Source organism: Oncorhynchus mykiss, chromosome 28 (genome assembly GCF_013265735.2).
Source record: "Oncorhynchus mykiss isolate Arlee chromosome 28, USDA_OmykA_1.1, whole genome shotgun sequence".
Lineage (NCBI taxonomy): Eukaryota > Metazoa > Chordata > Actinopteri > Salmoniformes > Salmonidae > Oncorhynchus > Oncorhynchus mykiss.
The window spans coordinates 2295115-2314963 of NC_048592.1; the positions used below are offsets into that span (position 1 = coordinate 2295115).

Here is a 19849-nt window from a genome sequence, read left to right on the forward strand (position 1 = left end):
CTGAGGACGCAGCTAGAGATGCCGTCTGGGCCGGCAGCCTTGCGAGGGTTAACACACTTAAATGTCTAACTCACGTCAGCCATGGAGAAGAAGAGCCCACAGTCCGTGGTAGCTGGCACTGTGTTATCCTCAAAGCGGACAAATAAGGTGTTTAGCTTGTCTGAGAGCAAGGCGTCCATGTCCGCAACATAGTCCATGATTGTCTGTAGACCCTGCCACATATGTCTTGTCTCTGAGCCATTGAATTGCGACTCCACTTTGTCTCTATACTGAAGTTTAGTCTGTTTGATTGCCTTATGGAGGGAATAACTACACTGTTTGTATTCTGCCATATTCCCAGTCACCTTGCCACCTTTAAATGCGGTGGTTTGGGCTTTCTGTTTAGCGCGAATGCTGCCATCTATTCAAGGTTTCTGGTTAGGGTAGATTTTAATAGTCACAGTGGGTAAAACATCTCCTATACACTTCTTGATAAACTCAGTAACCGTCTCGGTGTACACGTCAATATTTTTCTCCAAAGCTACCCGGAACATATCCCAATCCACATGATCAAAACAATCGGAATCCACGCTTCAAGATTGGTCAGGAAGAATAAACTAACATCCGTGGACGTGGCATAGCGACACAAGAATACAGCCCAGACCAGAACAAAACCCTATCCCCACTATGTCCCCTCTAAAAAATATATATATGGCACCCTGCCCTGCCACAATGTGTCATAATAAACCTATTAAAAAGAGAAGTAACAACCTGACTGCAGCTGGCCAATCTCTCTCACACATCTCTGGCTCCCTCTGAGGGGTTCAGTGTGTGTGTGTTTGTGTGCTCATCCCTCATGAGGACAGTCGATGCTACACAGACAGAGAGAGAGAGAATTGATTAAAAAGTTGATTACAGTTGCCAGCAAGGGTAGAGGAAAGAGAGTGATGTGAAAGAAAAAAAACAGACCGGGCACTTGTCCTCTCTTTGTGATTAGACAAATATTGTTCTTTGTGCATCTCAGAGAGGAGGAAGAGAGTGAGGGAGAGGAGGTCTTTCTGCTGACTCACTGGCTTGTTAATAACAAGCAGGCTGAAAGAATAACAAGCAGGTTGAAAGAAGATAGAGAAAAGGGGGAAGGAGGTGTTAATGTGGTTAATATCGTTTGGACAATCTTCTTAAGTATCAAGGGAATCCAGCTCAGGAGCTGGGCCTCTCTGAGCTGGATAGGTCTGAGCTGACTTCATTGTGTGGGTGTGTGCAAAGTATGTATGTCTTTGGAAAGTATTCATATCCCTTGACTTATTCCACATTTTGTTGTGTTATAGCCTGAATTCAAAATGGATTAAATATTTTTTTCTCACCCATCTACACACAATACCCCATGATGACAACGTGAAAATATGTTTATAGAAAATTTTGCAAATGCATTGAACATTTAATTCAGAAATACCTCATTTACATAAGTATTCACACCCCTTTGCTATGACACTCCAAATTGAGCTCAGTGGCATCCAATTTCTTTTGATTACCCTTGATATGTCCACCTGTGGCCAATTAACTTGTTTGGACATAATTTAGAAAGGAACACACCTATCTATATAAGGTCCCACAGTTGACAGTGCATGTCAGAGCAGAAACCATACCATGAAGTCCAAGGAACTGTCTGTAGATCTCCGAGATAGAATTGTGCTGAGGCATATATCTGGGGAAGGATATAAAACAATTTCTAGAGTGTTGAAAGTTTCCAAGAGCACAGTGGTCTCCATCATTGGAAAATTGAAAAAATATGGAACTACCCAGACTCTGCCTAGAGCTGGCCGTCCGACCAAACTGAGCAACCGGGCAAGAAGGACCTTGGTCAGGGAGGTGACCAAGAAACCAATGACCACTCTGACTGAACTGCAGTGTTCCTTGGCTGAGATGGGAGAACCTGCCAGAAAGACAACAGTCTCTACAGCAGTTCACCAATTTGGGCTTTATGGGAGAGTGACTAGACGGAAGCCACTCCTGAGCAAAAAGGCACATGACAGCACTCCTGGAGTTTGCAAAAACAAATGTGAAAGACTCAGAGCATAAGGCAAAAATATTCTGTGGTCTGATGAGATAAAAATGTAACTATTTGGCCCGTTGGGCATGGTCATCGGTAGTTTGCATGTACACCAGCCTGATCTCCGGCTCCTTCCACCTCTGGAAACTATCTAGGCGATCATGGGACTTCTCAAGTGAGCTGAGGTGGTGGCACAGATTATTCCAGTCTCTGGTTCCATCCCTGATCATCTCAGATTGGTCCTCATGTGAAAAACGTTTGCAGCAAAAATAGAAGGCTGCATCGTTTTGCTTGGAATATACGAGCCATGGTCTCTCCACTCTCTCCCCGTTCACCATCCTCCTATTGTAGTGAGCCATCGTTGCCCCTCATCTCTTGGGAAATTCCCCTTTATCATGATATGGCCAGGCCTGCATTAACATATCCCGTAAAGATCTATTCATATCTTTTGGCCACTCACCGAGATGTTTTATGTCTGGGAGTCGGATTTAGCAGGGGCACCACTGTCATCGGGGACGTGGAGCGACGAATCTGAGTCCAGGTCCCAGATAGTAGGGTCTCCGCTGGCATTATTTGGAGGTTTGGCTAGGTCTGGTGTGACCACCTGTTCTTGTCCACCCAGAACCAGTGAACGGGGGCGCGTCCGTCTCTGTGAATGAACGGCCCGTCCTTGGAGGCTTTTTGGTCTCCACACCTGCTGATGGACATTGCAGCATGCTGATACATTTCAGCAGCAAATCTCTTTGGCTTAAAGATTGTGCCTCTTTCAAATTACTTTAATAAATATATAACATACACAGTTGAAGTCAGACATTTACATAAACTTAGGTTGGAATCATTAACACTTGTTTTTCAACCACTCCACAAATTTTTTGTTAACAAACTATAGTTTTCTCAAGTCGGTTAGGACATCTACTTTGTGCATGACACAAGTAATTTTTCCATCAGTTGTATACACACAGATTATTTCACTGTATCACAATTCCAGTGGGTCAGAAGTTCAGAAGTCCTATATCGACATAACCTGAAGGGCCACTCAGCAAGGAAGAAGCCACTGCTCCAAAACCACCATAAAAAGCCAGACTACGGTTTGCAACTGCACATGGGGACAAAGATCATACTTTTTGGAGAAATGTCCTCTGGTTTGATGAAACAAAAATAGAACTGTTTGACCATAATGATCCGCTTTATATTTGGAGGAAAATGGGGGAGGCTTGCAAGCCGAAGAACACCATCCCAACCGGGAAGCATTGAGGTGGCAGCATCATATTTTGGGGGTGCTTTGCTGCAGGAGGGACTGGTGCACTTCACAAAATAGATGGCATCACGAGGTAGGAAAATCATGTGGATATATTGAAGCAACATCTCAAGACATCAGTCAGGAAGTTAAAGCTTGATTGCAAATGGGTCTTCCAAATGGACATTGACCCCAAGCATACTTCCAACGTTGTGGCAAAATGGCTTAAGGACAACCAAGTCAAGGTATTGGAGTGGCCATCACAAAGCCCTGACCTCAATCCCATAGAAAATTTGTGGGCAGAACTGAAAAAGTGTGTGAGAGCAAGGAGGCCTATAAACCTGACTCAGTTACACCAGCTCTGTCAGGAGGTATGGGCCAAAATTCACCCAACAGATTGTGGGAAGGCTAACTGAAACGTTTGACCCAAGTTAAACCATTTAAAGGCAATGCTACCAAATACTAATTGAGTGTATGTAAACTTCTGACCCACTGGGAATGTGATGAAAGTGTGTGGAAAAATCATACTATTATTCTGACATTTCACATTCTTAAAATAAAGTGGTGATCCTAACTGACCTAGACAGGGAGTTTTTACTATGATTAAATGTCAGGAATTGTGAAAAACTGAGTTTAAATGTATTTGGCTAAGGTGTATGTAAACTTCTGACTTCAACCGTATATATTTTCGCTTCCTGATCTCTTAGACATGGTAGCAAATTTGGTTGCAAATCTCTGTAGCTTACTTTTAGCTGAAATGATTTCCACTAGTAGCTAGCTAATGTTATCAGGCTAGGTTAGGCTACTGCCTTAATCACTAATCGTCTTCAAACACACACAAACATAAAAAAACAATGCAAGTTTAATTGGCAGATTAATTTTGATTAATGTTTCACAATTGGATAATCACGTCAAAACACATGTCACCACAGCTACCAAGGATAGTGGGAGTGAACTTCGGGAGAAGCGGGAATGGGGTGGGGGCAGGAACTGCAACAATGGCTATGAGCTGGGGGCATCGCCAGCAGTGTAGTAGCCGATCATGGGGGCCGGAGGGCGGCAGCCAATTTCCAAAATGCCGCCCCAAATTCTAGCTAACAGCTGCTAGATCCAAAATATATATTTTGCAAAGATCAAATAATTTTAATCTTAGCGACTTTTCAGGCAATACCCATCACAACATTGTTCGCGTATGAGAACCCAAAAAAGTTGTTTTGAGAAGTAATAAACTAAATGTAAATCGGCTGAATAGTCCCAGTCGATATTAGACAGGACGTCATGGCTGTGTGGTTACCTAGGTTATCCAATTGACTCTCAACAAAAATGTAACTCAATTTTCTTGTTGTCTGCTTGTTTTGATCAATAATAAAACAACATTTAAGAAAGGTATATGTCTTAAGATAAAATGTCAACATTGCCTGCTCCCAAGTGTTCTCACTACTTCATACCCAAGAAAACTCGAGGCTGTAATCGCTCCCAAAGGTGCTTCAACAAAGTACTGAGTAAAGGGTCTGAGGCATTTTCAGTTGCAATACATTTGCAAAACATTCTAAAAACCTGTTTTCGCTTTGTCATTATGGGGTATTGTGTGTAGATTGCTGAGGAAAACATTTATGAAATAAATGTTATAATAAGACTAACGTATCAAAATGTGGAAAAAGTGAAGGGGTCTGAATACTTCCCGAATGCACTGTACATTGAACAGCAGCAGCTCTTCTCCATTTTTTGTTATTTCTGTATAACCAAAAATGTACAACAACGTTGGCTATTTTAGAATGGGATTCATTGGGAAAGAATATTTGTTTTCCTCAATTTGGGGGGTGGTTGAGGGGAATTCCTTCTTATGACGTGAATATCGACTCAGAATGGACAGAGATGGCGATGACCTTTCTGGATCCAAAAGTCATGTGCATCCGTGCGTGATGTCAGTGTACTAAAAGGGGCATATGGATAGAGCAACCGCGAACTCATTCTAGGGATGAGTTCAACACAGGTTTTTCAGAATCGTGAGTCCATGTCGCTATTTCATGATGAATCTAGAGAGATTTCCTGAATACAGTGATGAATTCTAAGAAAAGTGTAATCTCCTCAGTCCTCTCCCTGCTGTGCAGTGAAATGGGATGCAAAAGAGGGAGAGAGAGAGAGTGTGACTGCCAAAGGAAAAGGACGAGAGGGACACACAGGCTGCGTCCCAAATGGCACCTTATCCCCTATATAGTGCACTACAGACCCCCTATGGGTCCTGGTCAAATATAGTGCACTATATAAGATTGGGTATCATTTAGGATGCAGACACAGTGGTGGCAAACTGGGTCAGTTTCTCCTCAAATATAGCCGATAAGAGAATTATCCCACTGTTGGGATACACACACACACACACACACACACACACACACACACAGCTCTCTCGCTATGAGTAATTCCACAGTAAAGGAATTACACTAAAACTGATTTTTCACTTTAAATGTATACCAAACAAAAACCATTGATTTCAAAGTTTAACAAACCATACAACTTTAAACACAATGACTACTTTGAACAATTGACAGTTAAAACATTTGTTCTACTAATAACTGCTCAGGCTTTTCGCGAGAGTTGAACTTGTATGTTGTTTTTGTCAGCCAAACAATCAGTCATCAAAGGCTGTGTGGGCGCCATGGCAAACAAGTTAGGAGATCAATGTAAGATTGGAATTAAATTGACAAAATTAAAAGGTAAATGAGAAGGTTAGGCTACAACAACCAAGCAGTTTTGATGGTTATTTTATTTCACGATGGTCTTCATCCACACAGTCAGTTACAGGGTTAATCAATTACCGTCACAGCCCTACATGAACAGAATGCATCAGTGATATGTATTTCCTGGCAGAATGGTACAGGGCTGTCCCCGACAAAAAAAAATGCATCTTTCGAACAATCGATTGGTAACGTGTATTTTTCCATATCAAGACACATTCTTTGTGTTTTGATCAAATCAACTGCATGCACTGAGCTTGTCTGATGCTTTAAGCGAACTGTTTGATTAAATAATTAAGACACACAAATGACTAGAGGGAGTTCGACCGCAATTGATTTGATTTTGCTGGGCCTTGCTCAATTTTTTTTTAAATAAATAAATAAATAAAAAACAGCGAGTGACTGTGTGACTAGCACCGTTGTCCCTCTCACCTCCCTGCAGTGACCACCACAGAACAAGTGTGTCACAAGCTGTCCATGTTGCTGAAGCTGCAACATAATTACAGCCATTTTGACTGAAAAGTTGTTAATGAAATCCCTCATTTGTTTAGGAAAAACATTCCCTATTTCCTCAACCCTTCCTCTCTTTACATGACACATGTATGCAAAGAAGGTAAGGAGCAAACACTAAATAAATGATAAGCGTACCAGAGAGTATGCAATTTCTGAAAAAGAATGGTTTAAATCTATTTATTGTTGACGTTACTTATTCAATGGTCGCTTTATTTTAAAACTAAAATGCTTGATTATATTTCTGATCATGAATGACTCTGCTGTGTGATTACATTAATATAACCATATACAATTTCAGTAGCAAATGCCTGATGGACAGTGCCATTCCCACGGCCTCCACAATTGATCAGTACACTCAGACCGGCACAGATCAGAAAGGTGTCTAGTATATCATGATTGTGATTATAATTGTTTTGCTACTGTTCGACAAAAAAAATCTCAGTCAACCAACATCCTATTGACCAAACAATGGACCAGTAGACTAAATAGGGTCGAGCAGTAGCTTAGAACATAGAAAAAAACATTGCATTTAAAAAAAAGTGTCATTTTGAGAGTGAAAAGCTGAAAAAACTAAATCCTGTAAAAACTAAAAACAAAGAAAACTGAATTTGGGGGAAAAAACTGAATCTAGCAACAAAAAAAATTAGGGCTCTAATAGTAATCTCAATAAATAATTTTACCAATATATGACCCGATTCAGGAAACTAGGCATATGTCGCAAGTCACGACTTCACAGGAGAGCTGTTTGAACGTGTAAAATATTTATCAAAATGCGCTTTTTGGGGGGGGGCAGAAATGCCTTCTCGAACATGAACTTTCCTGTGCCTTAATATCAAAAATGTGTATGCCATCTGTAAATATGAATAAAATTGTTGAATTTTACAAGCCTAGTTGGTTTAGCTACAAAAAGTGAGCAACCTTCCCGCTAGCCATGATTTGCTGAGATAATGAGTTGGCTGGACATGATGAGAGAAGTGTTTTATTGATCTGCCATACAGCACGCGTCTGTCTATTGGAGCTGATCAGAAAGTCTAGGTAATCGTGTCAAACGCGTCTTTAAAATTGTTTTGTTGCATAGTAAAACTGCATAAACCTAATGCCAAGTTAAAATGTACTGTTAGCTAGCTAATGTTAGCTGGCTGGTTCGCTAGCTGGGGGAGCGAGTTTTGAAATCAGCGGAATTTGAGTATGATATCTAAGGAGATGGAGAAAACACCAGTCTGGATTACATTGTCAAACTAAGGGCAACCATGCATGGCATCAGACAGGAGACACGTCCAACCATTATGTATACTGGTTAGCTAGCTAGCTACCTTTTCATATATTACACGTTTCTAATTTTGACAGAAAGTAGATTCATTTCAAGTGTACTGTTAGCTTGCCAACATTAGCTGGCTGGGTCGCTAGCTAACGTTAGGCTGGACACATGACATTTTTTACGTTGTGTATGATCTTATTCTTCGTATCTCAGACACATTTGCTTGACTAGTTATAGCTATAGAACCTGGTTGGTTAGAAACCTGCAGATTCATGCTGGGTAGTAATGTCATAAATTGTGATTATGGTCTATTGATTAGCTAGCTAATGTTAACTCACTTTTGTTCATCGCGCTGGTCCGTACAATTTACCTTATTTTGGCACCCAAAAAAACATAATACTTCCAGATCAACTGTAATATCAATAACATTGTAAAGCACAATTTCTCCCCTTTCCAACAAAATCAATGACGAGACCTTCATAATGCCCATTGCCGCATGATTCAAGAAGGCAATGAGCTCCGTCGGGTCTTTAAAAAAAATGGCAGGTGGGGAAGCGAAACCGATTGCGTGATAGTGAAAGGGAGAGAGATATGTTGTGTGGGGAAACAGCTTTTTTCACCCAATCTGTCTAAATTGTCACCTTATCATCCCTAAAATGTAAATAAAACACTATAAAGGGTTTATATGATGTGTCATTCGTCAGGACGAAACTGGAAAAAAACTACTTGTGTAGAAAGTAAACATCTGCATCTCGAAGGCGTCAACTGTGCTTAAGTCTGTGTAATGAAATAGTTGGGATTTTTTTTAACTTTGACTATTTCTGGTCTAGTGATCGATGACAAACGAGCTCGCTGCCCAGACTTGCATGATTATAAAGAGGAGATTCTCCTGCTTAAAATGGTGCCTGTGTAACAGTTTTGCTTCCGTCTCTCTCCTCGCCCCTACCTGGGCTCGAACCAGGGACCCTCTGAACACATCGACAACAGCCACCCTCGAAGCACCGCTACCCATCGCTTCACAAAAGCCGTGGCCCTTGCAAAGCAAGGGGAACAACTACTTCAAGGTCTCAGAGCGAGTGACGTCACCGATTGAAACGCTATTAGCGCGCACCCCGCTAACTAACTAGCCATTTCACACCGGTTACACACATGCTTCATACAACTATGATAGCTGAGGTTCATAGATAGGTTCTGAACTAATATTCATGCCAAACGTTTAGGGTCCATACACAGATGGGCTACATACTGTAGCTAGCTACACATCCAAAGGCATACAGTTATTTTGATCCTCCACTACACAATAAGCAAGTAAATAGTTAGCTATGTTACTTCAGCTGCATTGCAAGGCAAGTTTACACAATTGCACACTCAATTTGCAGTAAATGCTTTAGCTACCTAGATTCTTTACATCCACTGTTTCACAAGACAACAGCCCGGTTTGCTGGTTCGCTCAGGATTCCCTAAAACATTAAACAACACAAATTACAAATTGATTCTTGTAACACTAGCTAGCTGGCTAATGTTATCTAGTCAGATAATTTACGAAAATCGCTATTTAGCAAGTTAACTTTATGACAAAAAAATATGCACAAACGTCTCTACATTAACTAACATATTCCTCACATTTTTTGCTTGACTTGTTATAACTTACATTTGGTTCCACCGTAATATTTTGTCAGCCATCTTTGTTGAGAAACGCCACTAGGCACGGGTGGCTCACGTCAAAATGAGTCATTGGAACCACTCGATATGGTTGGTTATATAAAAACCTTGGGACCCAAATGCATAATGTGTGCTGTATCTCCCCCTTGTGGTGGTCTGGAGCAATGAAGCCGTGACGCTGGGTACCTCTAAGTCCCGCAGTGCAAGCTCACAACTTTTAAAGGAGAAACCACTATTTGAAGGTTTGGGTTTGTGTTGAATTTGAATCGTGTATTTAGGGCGGCGCTAAAGTTATCTTCAGATGTAAACAGCGGCTTTTGAGAGTCAAAAAATGACAAGGTATCCACCTTGTCAACGCTGATACCGAATATTGGAGGACCAAATAAGCAGATACCGATTAATCGGCCAATTTTTTTAATGTATTTGTAATAATGACAATTACAACAATAATGAATTAACACTTATTTTAACTTAATATAATACATAAATAAAATCAATATTGCCTCAAATAAATAATGAAACATGTTCAATTTGGTTTAAATAATGAAAAAACAAAGTGTTGGAGAAGAAAGTAAAAGTGCAATATGTGCCATGTAAAAAACTAACGTTTAAGTTCCTAGCTCAGAACTTGAGAACATATGAAAGCTGGTGGTTCCTTTTAACATGAGTCTTCAATATTCCCAGGTTTTAGGTTGTAGTTATATAGGAATTATAGGACTATTTCTCTCTATACGATTTGTATTTCATATACAGTGCCTTGCGAAAGTATTCGGCCCCCTTGAACTTTGCGACCTTTTGCCACATTTCAGGCTTCAAACATAAAGATATTAAACTGTATTTTTTTGTGAAGTATCAACAACAACTGGGACACAGTCATGAAGTGGAACGACATTTATTGGATATTTCAAACTTTTTTAACAAATCAAAAACTGAAAAATTGGGCGTGCAAAATTATTCAGCCCCCTTAAGTTAATACTTTGTAGCGCCACCTTTTGCTGCGATTACAGCTGTAAGTCGCTTGGGGTATGTTTTGCACATCGAGAGACTGACATTTTTTCACATTCCTCCTTGCAAAACAGCTCGAGCTCAGTGAGGTTGGATGGAGAGCATTTGTGAACAGCAGTTTTCAGTTCTTTCCACAGATTCTCGATTGGATTCAGGTCTGGACTTTGACTTGGACATTCTAACACCTGGATATGTTTATTTTTGAACCATTCCATTGTAGATTTTGCTTTGTTTTGGATCATTGTCTTGTTGGAAGACAAATCTCCGTCCCAGTCTCAGGTCTTTTGCAGACTCCATCAGGTTTTCTTCCAGAATGGTCCTGTATTTGGCTCCATCCATCTTCCCATCAATTTTAACCATCTTCCCTGTCCCTGCTGAAGAAAAGCAGGCCCAAACCATGATGCTGCCACCACCATGTTTGACAGTGGGGATGGTGTGTTCAGCTGTGTTGCTTTTACGCCAAACATAACGTTTTGCATTGTTGCCAAAAAGTTCAATTTTGGTTTCATCTGACCAGAGCACCTTCTTCCACATGTTTGGTGTGTCTCCCAGGTGGCTTGTGGCAAACTTTAAACAACACTTTTTATGGATATCTTTAAGAAATGGCTTTCTTCTTGCCACTCTTCCATAAAGGCCAGATTTGTGCAATATACGACTGATTGTTGTCCTATGGACAGAGTCTCCCACCTCAGCTGTAGATCTCTGCAGTTCATCCAGAGTGATCATGGGCCTCTTGGCTGCATCTCTGATCAGTCTTCTCCTTGTATGAGCTGAAAGTTTAGAGGGACGGCCAGGTCTTGGTAGATTTGCAGTGGTCTGATACTCCTTCCATTTCAATATTATCGCTTGCACAGTGCTCCTTGGGATGTTTAAAGCTTGGGAAATATTTTTGTATCCAAATCCGGCTTTAAACTTCTTCACAACAGTATCTCGGACCTGCCTGGTGTGTTCCTTGTTCTTCATGATGCTCTCTGCGCTTTTAACGGACCTCTGAGACTATCACAGTGCAGGTGCATTTATACGGAGACTTGATTACACACAGGTGGATTGTATTTATCATCATTAGTCATTTAGGTCAACATTGGATCATTCAGAGATCCTCACTGAACTTCTGGAGAGAGTTTGCTGCACTGAAAGTAAAGGGGCTGAATAATTTTGCACGCCCAATTTTTCAGTTTTTATTTGTTAAAAAAGTTTGAAATATCCAATAAATGTCGTTCCACTTCATGATTGTGTCCCACTTGTTGTTGATTCTTCACAAAAAAAATACAGTTTTATATCTTTATGTTTGAAGCCTGAAATGTGGCAAAAGGTCGCAAAGTTCAAGGGGGCCGAATACTTTCGCAAGGCACTGTACCTTTGACTAATGGATGTTCTTATAGGCACTTTAGTATTGCCAGTGTAACAGTATAGCTTCCGTCCCTCTCCTCACTCCTACCTGGGCTCGAACCAGAAACACATCGACAAGAGCCACCCTCGAAGCAGCTTTACCCATGCAGAGCGTCTCAGAGCGAGTGACGTTTGAAACGCTATTAGTACGCACCCCGCTAACTAGCTAGCCATTTCACATCGGTTACACCAGCCTAATCTCGGGAGTTGATAGGCTTGAAGTCATAAACAGCGCAACGCTTGAAGCATTGCAAAGAGCTGCTGGCAAACGCACAAAAGTGCTGTTTGAATGAATGCTTACGATGGTGCCTACCATCGCTCAGTCAGACTGCTCTATCAAATCATAGACTTAAACATAATAACACACAGAAATACGAGCCTTTGGCCATTAAAATGGTTGAATCATTTCGAAAACAAAACGTTTATTCTTTCTGTGAACTACAGAACCGTTCCGTATTTTATCTAATGGATGGCATCCCTAAGTCTAAATATTGCTGTTACATTGTACAACCTTTAATGTTATGTCATAATTATATACAATTCTGGCAAATTAATTACGGCCTTTGTTAGGAATAAATGGACTTCACACAGTTCGCTATGAGCCAGGTGGCCCAAACTGCTGCATATACCCTGGATTGCACGGAACACAAGAGAAGTGACAGAATTTTCTATGTAAGGCAATGTAAGGCAGGTGGTTAGAGCGTTGGACTAGTAACCGGAAGGTTGCAAAAACGAATCCCCGAGCTGACAAGGTAAAAAAATATATATATATATATATATGTGTGTGTGTGTTAAATAAAAAAATAAAAAATGGCTAAATCGGTGTCCAAAAATACGACCATGCCGATTAATCGGTCAACCTCTAGTGGAGATGAGAGAACCTTCCAGAAGGACAACCATCTCTGCAGCACCACCAATCAGGCCTTTATGGTAGAGTGGCCAAAAGGAAGCCACTCCTCAGTAAAAAGGCACATGACGGCCTGCTTAGAGTTTGCCCAAAGGTGTCTAAAGGACCACGAGAAATAGGATTCTGTGATTTGAAGAAACTAAGATTTAACTCTTTGGCCTGAATGCCAAGCGTCACGTTTGGAGGAAATCTGGCACCAACCCTACTGTGAAGCATGGTGGTGGCAGCATCATGCTGTGGGGATGTTTTTCAGTGGAAGGGACTGGGAGACTAGTCAGGATCGAGGGAAAGATGAACAGAACAAAGTACAGAGAGATAATTGATGAAAACCTACTCCAGAGCGCTCAGGACCTCAGACTGGGGTGAAGGTTCACCTTCCAACAGGACAACGACCCTAAGCACACAGCCAAGACAACGCAGGAGTGGCTTTGGGATAAGTCTCTGAATGTCCTTGAGTGGCCCAGCCAGAGCCCGTACCTGAACACGATCGAGCATCTCTGGAGAGATCTCCTTAAAATAGCTGTGCACGAGCGCTCCCCATCCAACTTGACAGAGCTTGAGAGGATCTGCAGAGAAGAAACTACCCAAATACAGGTGTGCCAAGCTGTGCCAGGCTGTAATCACTTCCAAAGGTGCTTCAACAAAAGTACTAAGTAAAGGGTCTAACTACTTATGTGAATGTGATTTTTCATTTATTTATTTTTTACCTAAAAACCTGTTTTTGCTTTGTCATTATGGGGTATTATACAGTATGTAGATTGATGAGGGGAATAAGGCTGTACCATAACATGTGGAAAATGGCAACACTTTCCGAATGCACTGTATATGACTAGAATTAGTAGAATAAGGCTTTCGCTTCTCTACACAAAGATTGAATTGTTATGGGTCTGAATAGATAACTGCTACAGCCTACCACCATCTGAATGGTTATGGGTCTGAATTAATAACTGCTATAGCCTACCACCATCTGAATGGTTATGGGTCTGAATTAATAACTGCTATAGCCTACCACCATCTGAATGGTTATGGGTCTGAATTAATAACTGCTATAGCCTACCACCATCTGAATGGTTATGGGTCTGAATGAATAACTGCTATAGCCTACCGCCATTGTGCGTTCATTCTTCTTTCAAACTACCAGTGAATTCTATTGGCTGTATTTAACATTCAGCAAACAAGAGCTTGCGTCCCTCTTTGAATAGTCTATTGGTATAAGAAATGCTATAAAAAATATATCGTAAGTCCACCAAGCTGTTCTAGTCTAGCTTTTCCTGCATGGGACTCCAAGAACTTAGGAGCATTTTTTAAGAAGAGGCCATTGGAGCACAGGTGCTTGCATATTGCAGAAGAGATAGTAAGCTTCTAACTTATAGCCTATGCATAACCCATCATGAATTAGATAAATATAAGGCTAATACTGCATTGGCTTTATTGCCTGAAAGAGGTAGGCTTGGACATCTAAATATAAGGCAATATATCAATATAGAACAGGATTATCTATTTTGTATCCAATTTGAATGGAGTTGAGGGAGAGAGAAAAATACTGCAAGAGAATGCTTGTGTGTGCACAGATTCAAAGCAACGATACTCGAGTGACAGGCTATTTTTAAAAACTCTGCAGCTGCAATAAAAATTGTTTTAAAATCTTTACAATTAAAAAACAAGGTGAGCCCCAAAAGACAGATGGATAAATTAGACATGCATTCAGTCTTTATATTAGTCGATGCTGCAGCAAATGTTGGCCTACTGGTCACAAGTAAAAAAGTTAAAATTTTGAGACTATAGATCTACATGTGAACTGCACTCCATATTGAAATGGGTCTGTCCCCACCCTGAGCGTTGAGAAGCCAGATTTAGACATTGCATATAATTTAACAGTTCCATTTCACACCATGTTATTCATATTAACAATTTATTATAATTTTCCAATTTCTCGCAGTTATTTATCCCGGAAAAAGGGAATGGCTTTGGGTTGTAAATCCCAGGAAATCTTGGTAACCGGGTTCCCACCTTCAACCCCAATGTGAACCCCAGAAAAAGTAGCCACTGCATGTGCAGTAGTGAATGGGGAACCTAATAAATTAAAGAAAACATATTGTTCTCTAAACTAAGATGACTTAATAGGTAATGATGGCAAAGCTCAGACCAACTACCAGTATACATCCCATTTAGGCCTACTCTATCAATTCCTTCAAAAAATGAATATTGTATAAAGCTACCTAAAAGAAGAACAAGAGCTCTACCTCAATACCACCACACTGACATTTTCAACCTCTCCCTGACCGAGTCTGTAATACCCACGTTTCAAGCAGACCACCATAGTCCCTGTGACCAAGAATGCGAGGCAAAAAACACTGAAACATGCATGAGAGCACCAGCTGTTCTGGAAGACTGTGTGATCACGCTCTCCGCAGCCGATGTGAGTAAGACCTTTAAACAGGTCAACATTCACAAGGACCAGGGCAAAACAGATTAACAGGATGTGTACTGCGAGCATGCACTGACCAACTGGCAAGTGTCTTCACTGACATTTTCAACATCTCCCTGTCTGAGTTTGTAATACAAACATGTTTTAAGCAGACCACCACTGTGCCTGTGGCCAAGAACACTAAGGTAACCTGCCTAAATGATAATGGCCCCGTAGCACTCACCTCGGTAGCTATGAAGTGCTTTGAAAGGCTGGTCATGGCTCACATCAACACCATCATCCCGGAAACCCTAGACCCACTCCAATTCGCACACCGCCCAACAGATCCACAGATGACGCAATCTCAACACTGCCCTTTCCCAATTGGACAAAAGGAACACCTACGTGAGAATACTGTTTACAGCTCATCGTTCAACACCATAGTGCCCACAAAGCTAAGGACGCTGGGACTAAACATTTCCCTCTGCAACTGGATCCTGTACTTCCTGACAGCCACCCCGAGGTGGTAAGGGTAGGAAACAACACATCTGCTATGCTGATCCTCAACACCAGGGCCCCTCAGGGGTGCGTGCTTAGTCCCCTCCTGTACTCCCTGTTCACCCACAACTCCATGGCCAAGCACAACTCCAACACCAAGTTTGTAGACATAACAAAAGTGGTAGGTCTGTTCACCGGCAACGATGAGAGCCTATAGGGAGGAGGTCAGAGACCTGGCAGTGTGGTGGCCTGTCCTCTCCCTCAATATGAGCAAGACAAAGAAGATGATCGTGGACTATAGGGAAAGGAGGGCCCACATTAACGATGCTGTTGTGGAGCGTGTCGAGAGTTAAGTTCCTTGGTGTCTACATCACCAACAAACTATCATGGTCCATACACACCAAGACAGTCATGAAGAGGGCACGATAACACCTTTTCCCCCTCAGGAGACTGACAAAAATATTGGCATGGGTCTCCATATACTCAAATAATTATACAGCTGCACCATCGACAGCATCACCGCCTGGTATGGCAACTGCTCGGCATCTGACCATAAAGCGCTACAGAGGGTAGGGCTTTATGGTCCAATACATCACTGGGGCCAAGCTTCCTGCCATCCAGGACCTATATACTTGGCGGGTTCAGAGGAAGGACCCAAAAATTAAAAAAAAAAACCTCCAGTCATCCAAGTCATAGACTGTTCTCTCTGCTACCGCATGTTAAGTGGTACCGGAGCGCCAAGTCTAGGTCCAAAAGGCTCATTAACAGCTTCTACCTCCAAGCTATAAGACTGCTGAACAATGAATCAAAAGGCCACCAAGACTACTTACAATGATCCCCCCCCCCCCTTTGTTTTTACACTGCTGCTTCTCGCTGTTTATTATCTATTCATAGTTACTTTACCCCAAACTACATGTACAAACTACCTCAACTAACCTGTACTCCCGCACATCGACTCCATACCACCTGTATATAGCCTCGTTATTGTTATGTAATTTAACTGTGTTACTTTTTATTTTTTACTTTTGTTTATTTAGTCAATATTTTTTTACTCTATTTCTTGAAGTGCATTGTTGGTTAAGGGAGTAAGCATTTCACGGTAAGGTTTACACCTTCGGTGCATGTGACAAATAACATTTGATTTGTTGAAAAGCAAGAAAACATTTCATACAGTCAGCTTTGCAGAAGTAAAAACCCCATAATGAAAATCACCAGCTTCCATCTAAAACTTTAGAGAAATTAAGATATTTCCATTCTTACCTGCAGGTGCTCAGTAGAGCTGCTGCTCAGCTCGTCTCCAGACTCCGAGTCGTTGCGTCTCTCCGAACCCTCTGAGTCACAGTGCCCCGGGGGCATCTCCACATTCAGGGGCACCCTGTGGAGCTCAGGGGAAGTGGCATCGGCACGGGGCAGCGTGTTACATCCTCGTCCAGCAGCATGGCTGTGAGGGTGGGTGTGGTTGTTCTTTATAATGTCTGCCAGGGCCCTGTCATGGTTTGTGAGGCTGCCAGGGTGTCTACCAGGATTCTGGTTGGAGTCCCTGTCCCTGCGCTGGCTCGGAGGGGTGAGGGCAGCCCCCGACGATGAGGAGGGGGAGGGTGACGAGGGAGAGGGCCGGCTGAAACTGGTCAAGTTCAGGTTCTCGTTAGAGACACTTGCCTTGACCAAGACAGAGTTTCCCCCGCTCCCCCCACCGTGATGCCCCAGGTGCAGAGGCTTGGGAGGGGGCATGAGGGCCTTGCGGACCTCTCTGACATACTGCGCTGGTATGTAAAAGGCCTTGGTCCCCTCCTCTTTCTTGACTTGCCACCAGTCCTCGTTGGTCTTCTTCACCAGCATGTAGCACTCTCCCTGGCGGATGGAGATCTGGCGCTCCTTGGCCTTGTACTCATAATCATACTCCACCTCAATGTACACCTGGCCTGGGGCAATGGGCAGCTCACACCCACGCCCCTCTCGATCTGACGCCATGACCGTGAAAATGCTGTCTGGAGCTTACCACCGCAGGGACACAGTCTGGCTCTGCATGTCCCACTGTGTAACTGGGGAGGAGGAGGAAACAGGGGAGAAAGATTAGGCCTATGTTATGGTAACATTAGTACACATACAGACAAGGGTTGCAAAATGCTGTTAAAACATTCCTGGAATCAGGAGGGAAATCAGCAAGAGATCTGGAATCATCTAACGCCAAGATTTCTGGTCTTACATCCTTCGTTTAGACAGAGACACACACAATATAGAATGGATGGATGGGATGAGGGAGCATAGACTGAAGACTTTCCCCAAGTCTATGTAAACTCAGTATGAGTTGTGCTCCTAGCCTAAGAAGCTGCCTGAGAGGTAGATAAGATTACACAAACACACAGTGTGAGGGACTGGGACTCAGGAGCATAGCCTGAAGAGAAGACAGATCCTTGTGTATGGGGTTACTGAATCTATGGTGTAGTACATTGAGAGTTGTGCTGCTCCTAGCCTGAGTGGTAGATAAGATCAGAGCAGTGACATTCAAAGTAGGGGCTGCAACCCCCCTAGTGGGGTCGCCGGGGAACTACAATGGCAATGGGGTTGCCAAAAATAAAATAAAAATTTGAACAAAAACTTTTAAAAAGTACAGATTATTGTATGGGACAATTATCATAATTTTGTTTTGTTTTACTGAGTAAATATATTTATTGGTTTCTTTTCAGTTTGATAACTGATGAACATTTTATGAATTGAAGGATATTAATTGGGTCCCCGCTGAAAAAGTTTGTATACCTCTGGATTAGAGGCTGTGAGCAGGGCTCTAAATGCAACCAAAAAGGTTGCATATGCTCTCATATTTTTCTGTGCAACCTGGAATTCTAATTTTTGGGAGCACCAGAGCACCTAGAAAATCGCCTAGATAACAATTGTTACTAATGATTAGTCTGCGCTTTACCGCAGCCGCCGAGTACCCTCTCTCCCACTCCGGCTTGCATCCAGTTGCCGGGCCACACACACACACCAAACCTGTCACTCAAGCAGCCAGCAGATAGTTCCTCCATTCTCTCAGCATGCTGTCAAATCATTCACAACAGATTCTAAAACAAGAAAGATGCTGCTTTCCACATTGCTTCTAAATATGAATCCAGATGTTTCTATTCTAGGCTGTTATTAGTTTGTGTTTCTTGCACTCTGCAAAACACTGAAGGAAGCTGCCATTTGCCTAACAATGCTAATCACTAACACTAATCACTAATTGGATAGTTGGCTAGCTAAATACCATTTTGCTAAATGCACTAGCTAGTAGTGCTGGGGTGGGGGGAGGGTTGATCGTTCCATATTGCAATATTATATCTATACTTTGACTCCAAGAATCTATGTGTAAAAATTATACAAATGATAAAAGTTTGGACACACATACTCATTCCAGGGTTTTTCTTTATTTTTACTATTTTCTACATATTAAAAAACACATGGAATCATGTAGTAACCAAAAAAAAGTGTTAACAAATCAAAATCTATTTTAGACTTGAGATTCTTAAAAGTAGCCACCCTTTGCTTTGATGACAGCTTTGCACACTCAACCAGCTTAATGAGGTAGTCACCTGGAATGCATTTCAATTAACAGGTATGCCTTATTGAAAGTTAATTTGTGAAATGTCTTTCCTTAATGCGTTTGGGCCAATCAGTTGTGTTATTACAAGGTGGGAGTGGTATACAAAAGATAACTCTATTTGGTAAAAGACAAAGGAAAGGAAGACAGAGTTACCTCTGCTGCAGTGGGTAAGTTCATTAGAGTTAACTGCACCTCAGATTGCAGCCCAAATAAATGCGTCACAGAGTTCAAGTAACAGACATCTCAACTAGGGATGCATGATATAAAAAAAAAATCGGCAAGCTTATCGGAATCGGTCGATATTAGCTAAAAATGCCAACATCAGCATCGGTCCGAGGTCAAATTTGATGCTGATGTGCAAAACCGATGTTAAAGCTGATGCGCATACCTATATAATGTAGGTAGATGACATAATGACGCCACCAAAAAATACAGAGCTACACAGAACATAAGCAGAAAAATACTAAGTGCACACTTTCAACAACTAAAACAAGTTCAAGTTGAGCAGTCATTTGAAAGGGCAAGAACATTTCAGCGAGAAAACTCAAAGGCGAAATCCATTAACGCCAAGATAATGGAATCCATTGCCTTTGACAAGCAACCATTCTCTGCCATGGATGATGTTGGGT

At 41.8% G+C, this 19849-nt stretch overlaps 1 protein-coding gene across 6 annotated transcripts in view; it reads right to left on the reverse strand.

The window, feature by feature from the left end:
* LOC110508335 (rho GTPase-activating protein 12) overlaps positions 1–19849 on the reverse strand; it is a 157229-nt gene that overhangs the window by 90341 nt on the left and 47039 nt on the right. For all 6 annotated transcript variants that reach the window (XM_036966260.1, XM_036966258.1, XM_036966257.1 and 3 more), the window contains exon 2: positions 16901–17682. In XM_036966260.1, coding sequence (XP_036822155.1) covers positions 16901–17611 — 711 coding nt within the window. In that variant the 5' untranslated portion in view covers positions 17612–17682. The remainder of the gene's footprint in view (positions 1–16900; positions 17683–19849) is intronic.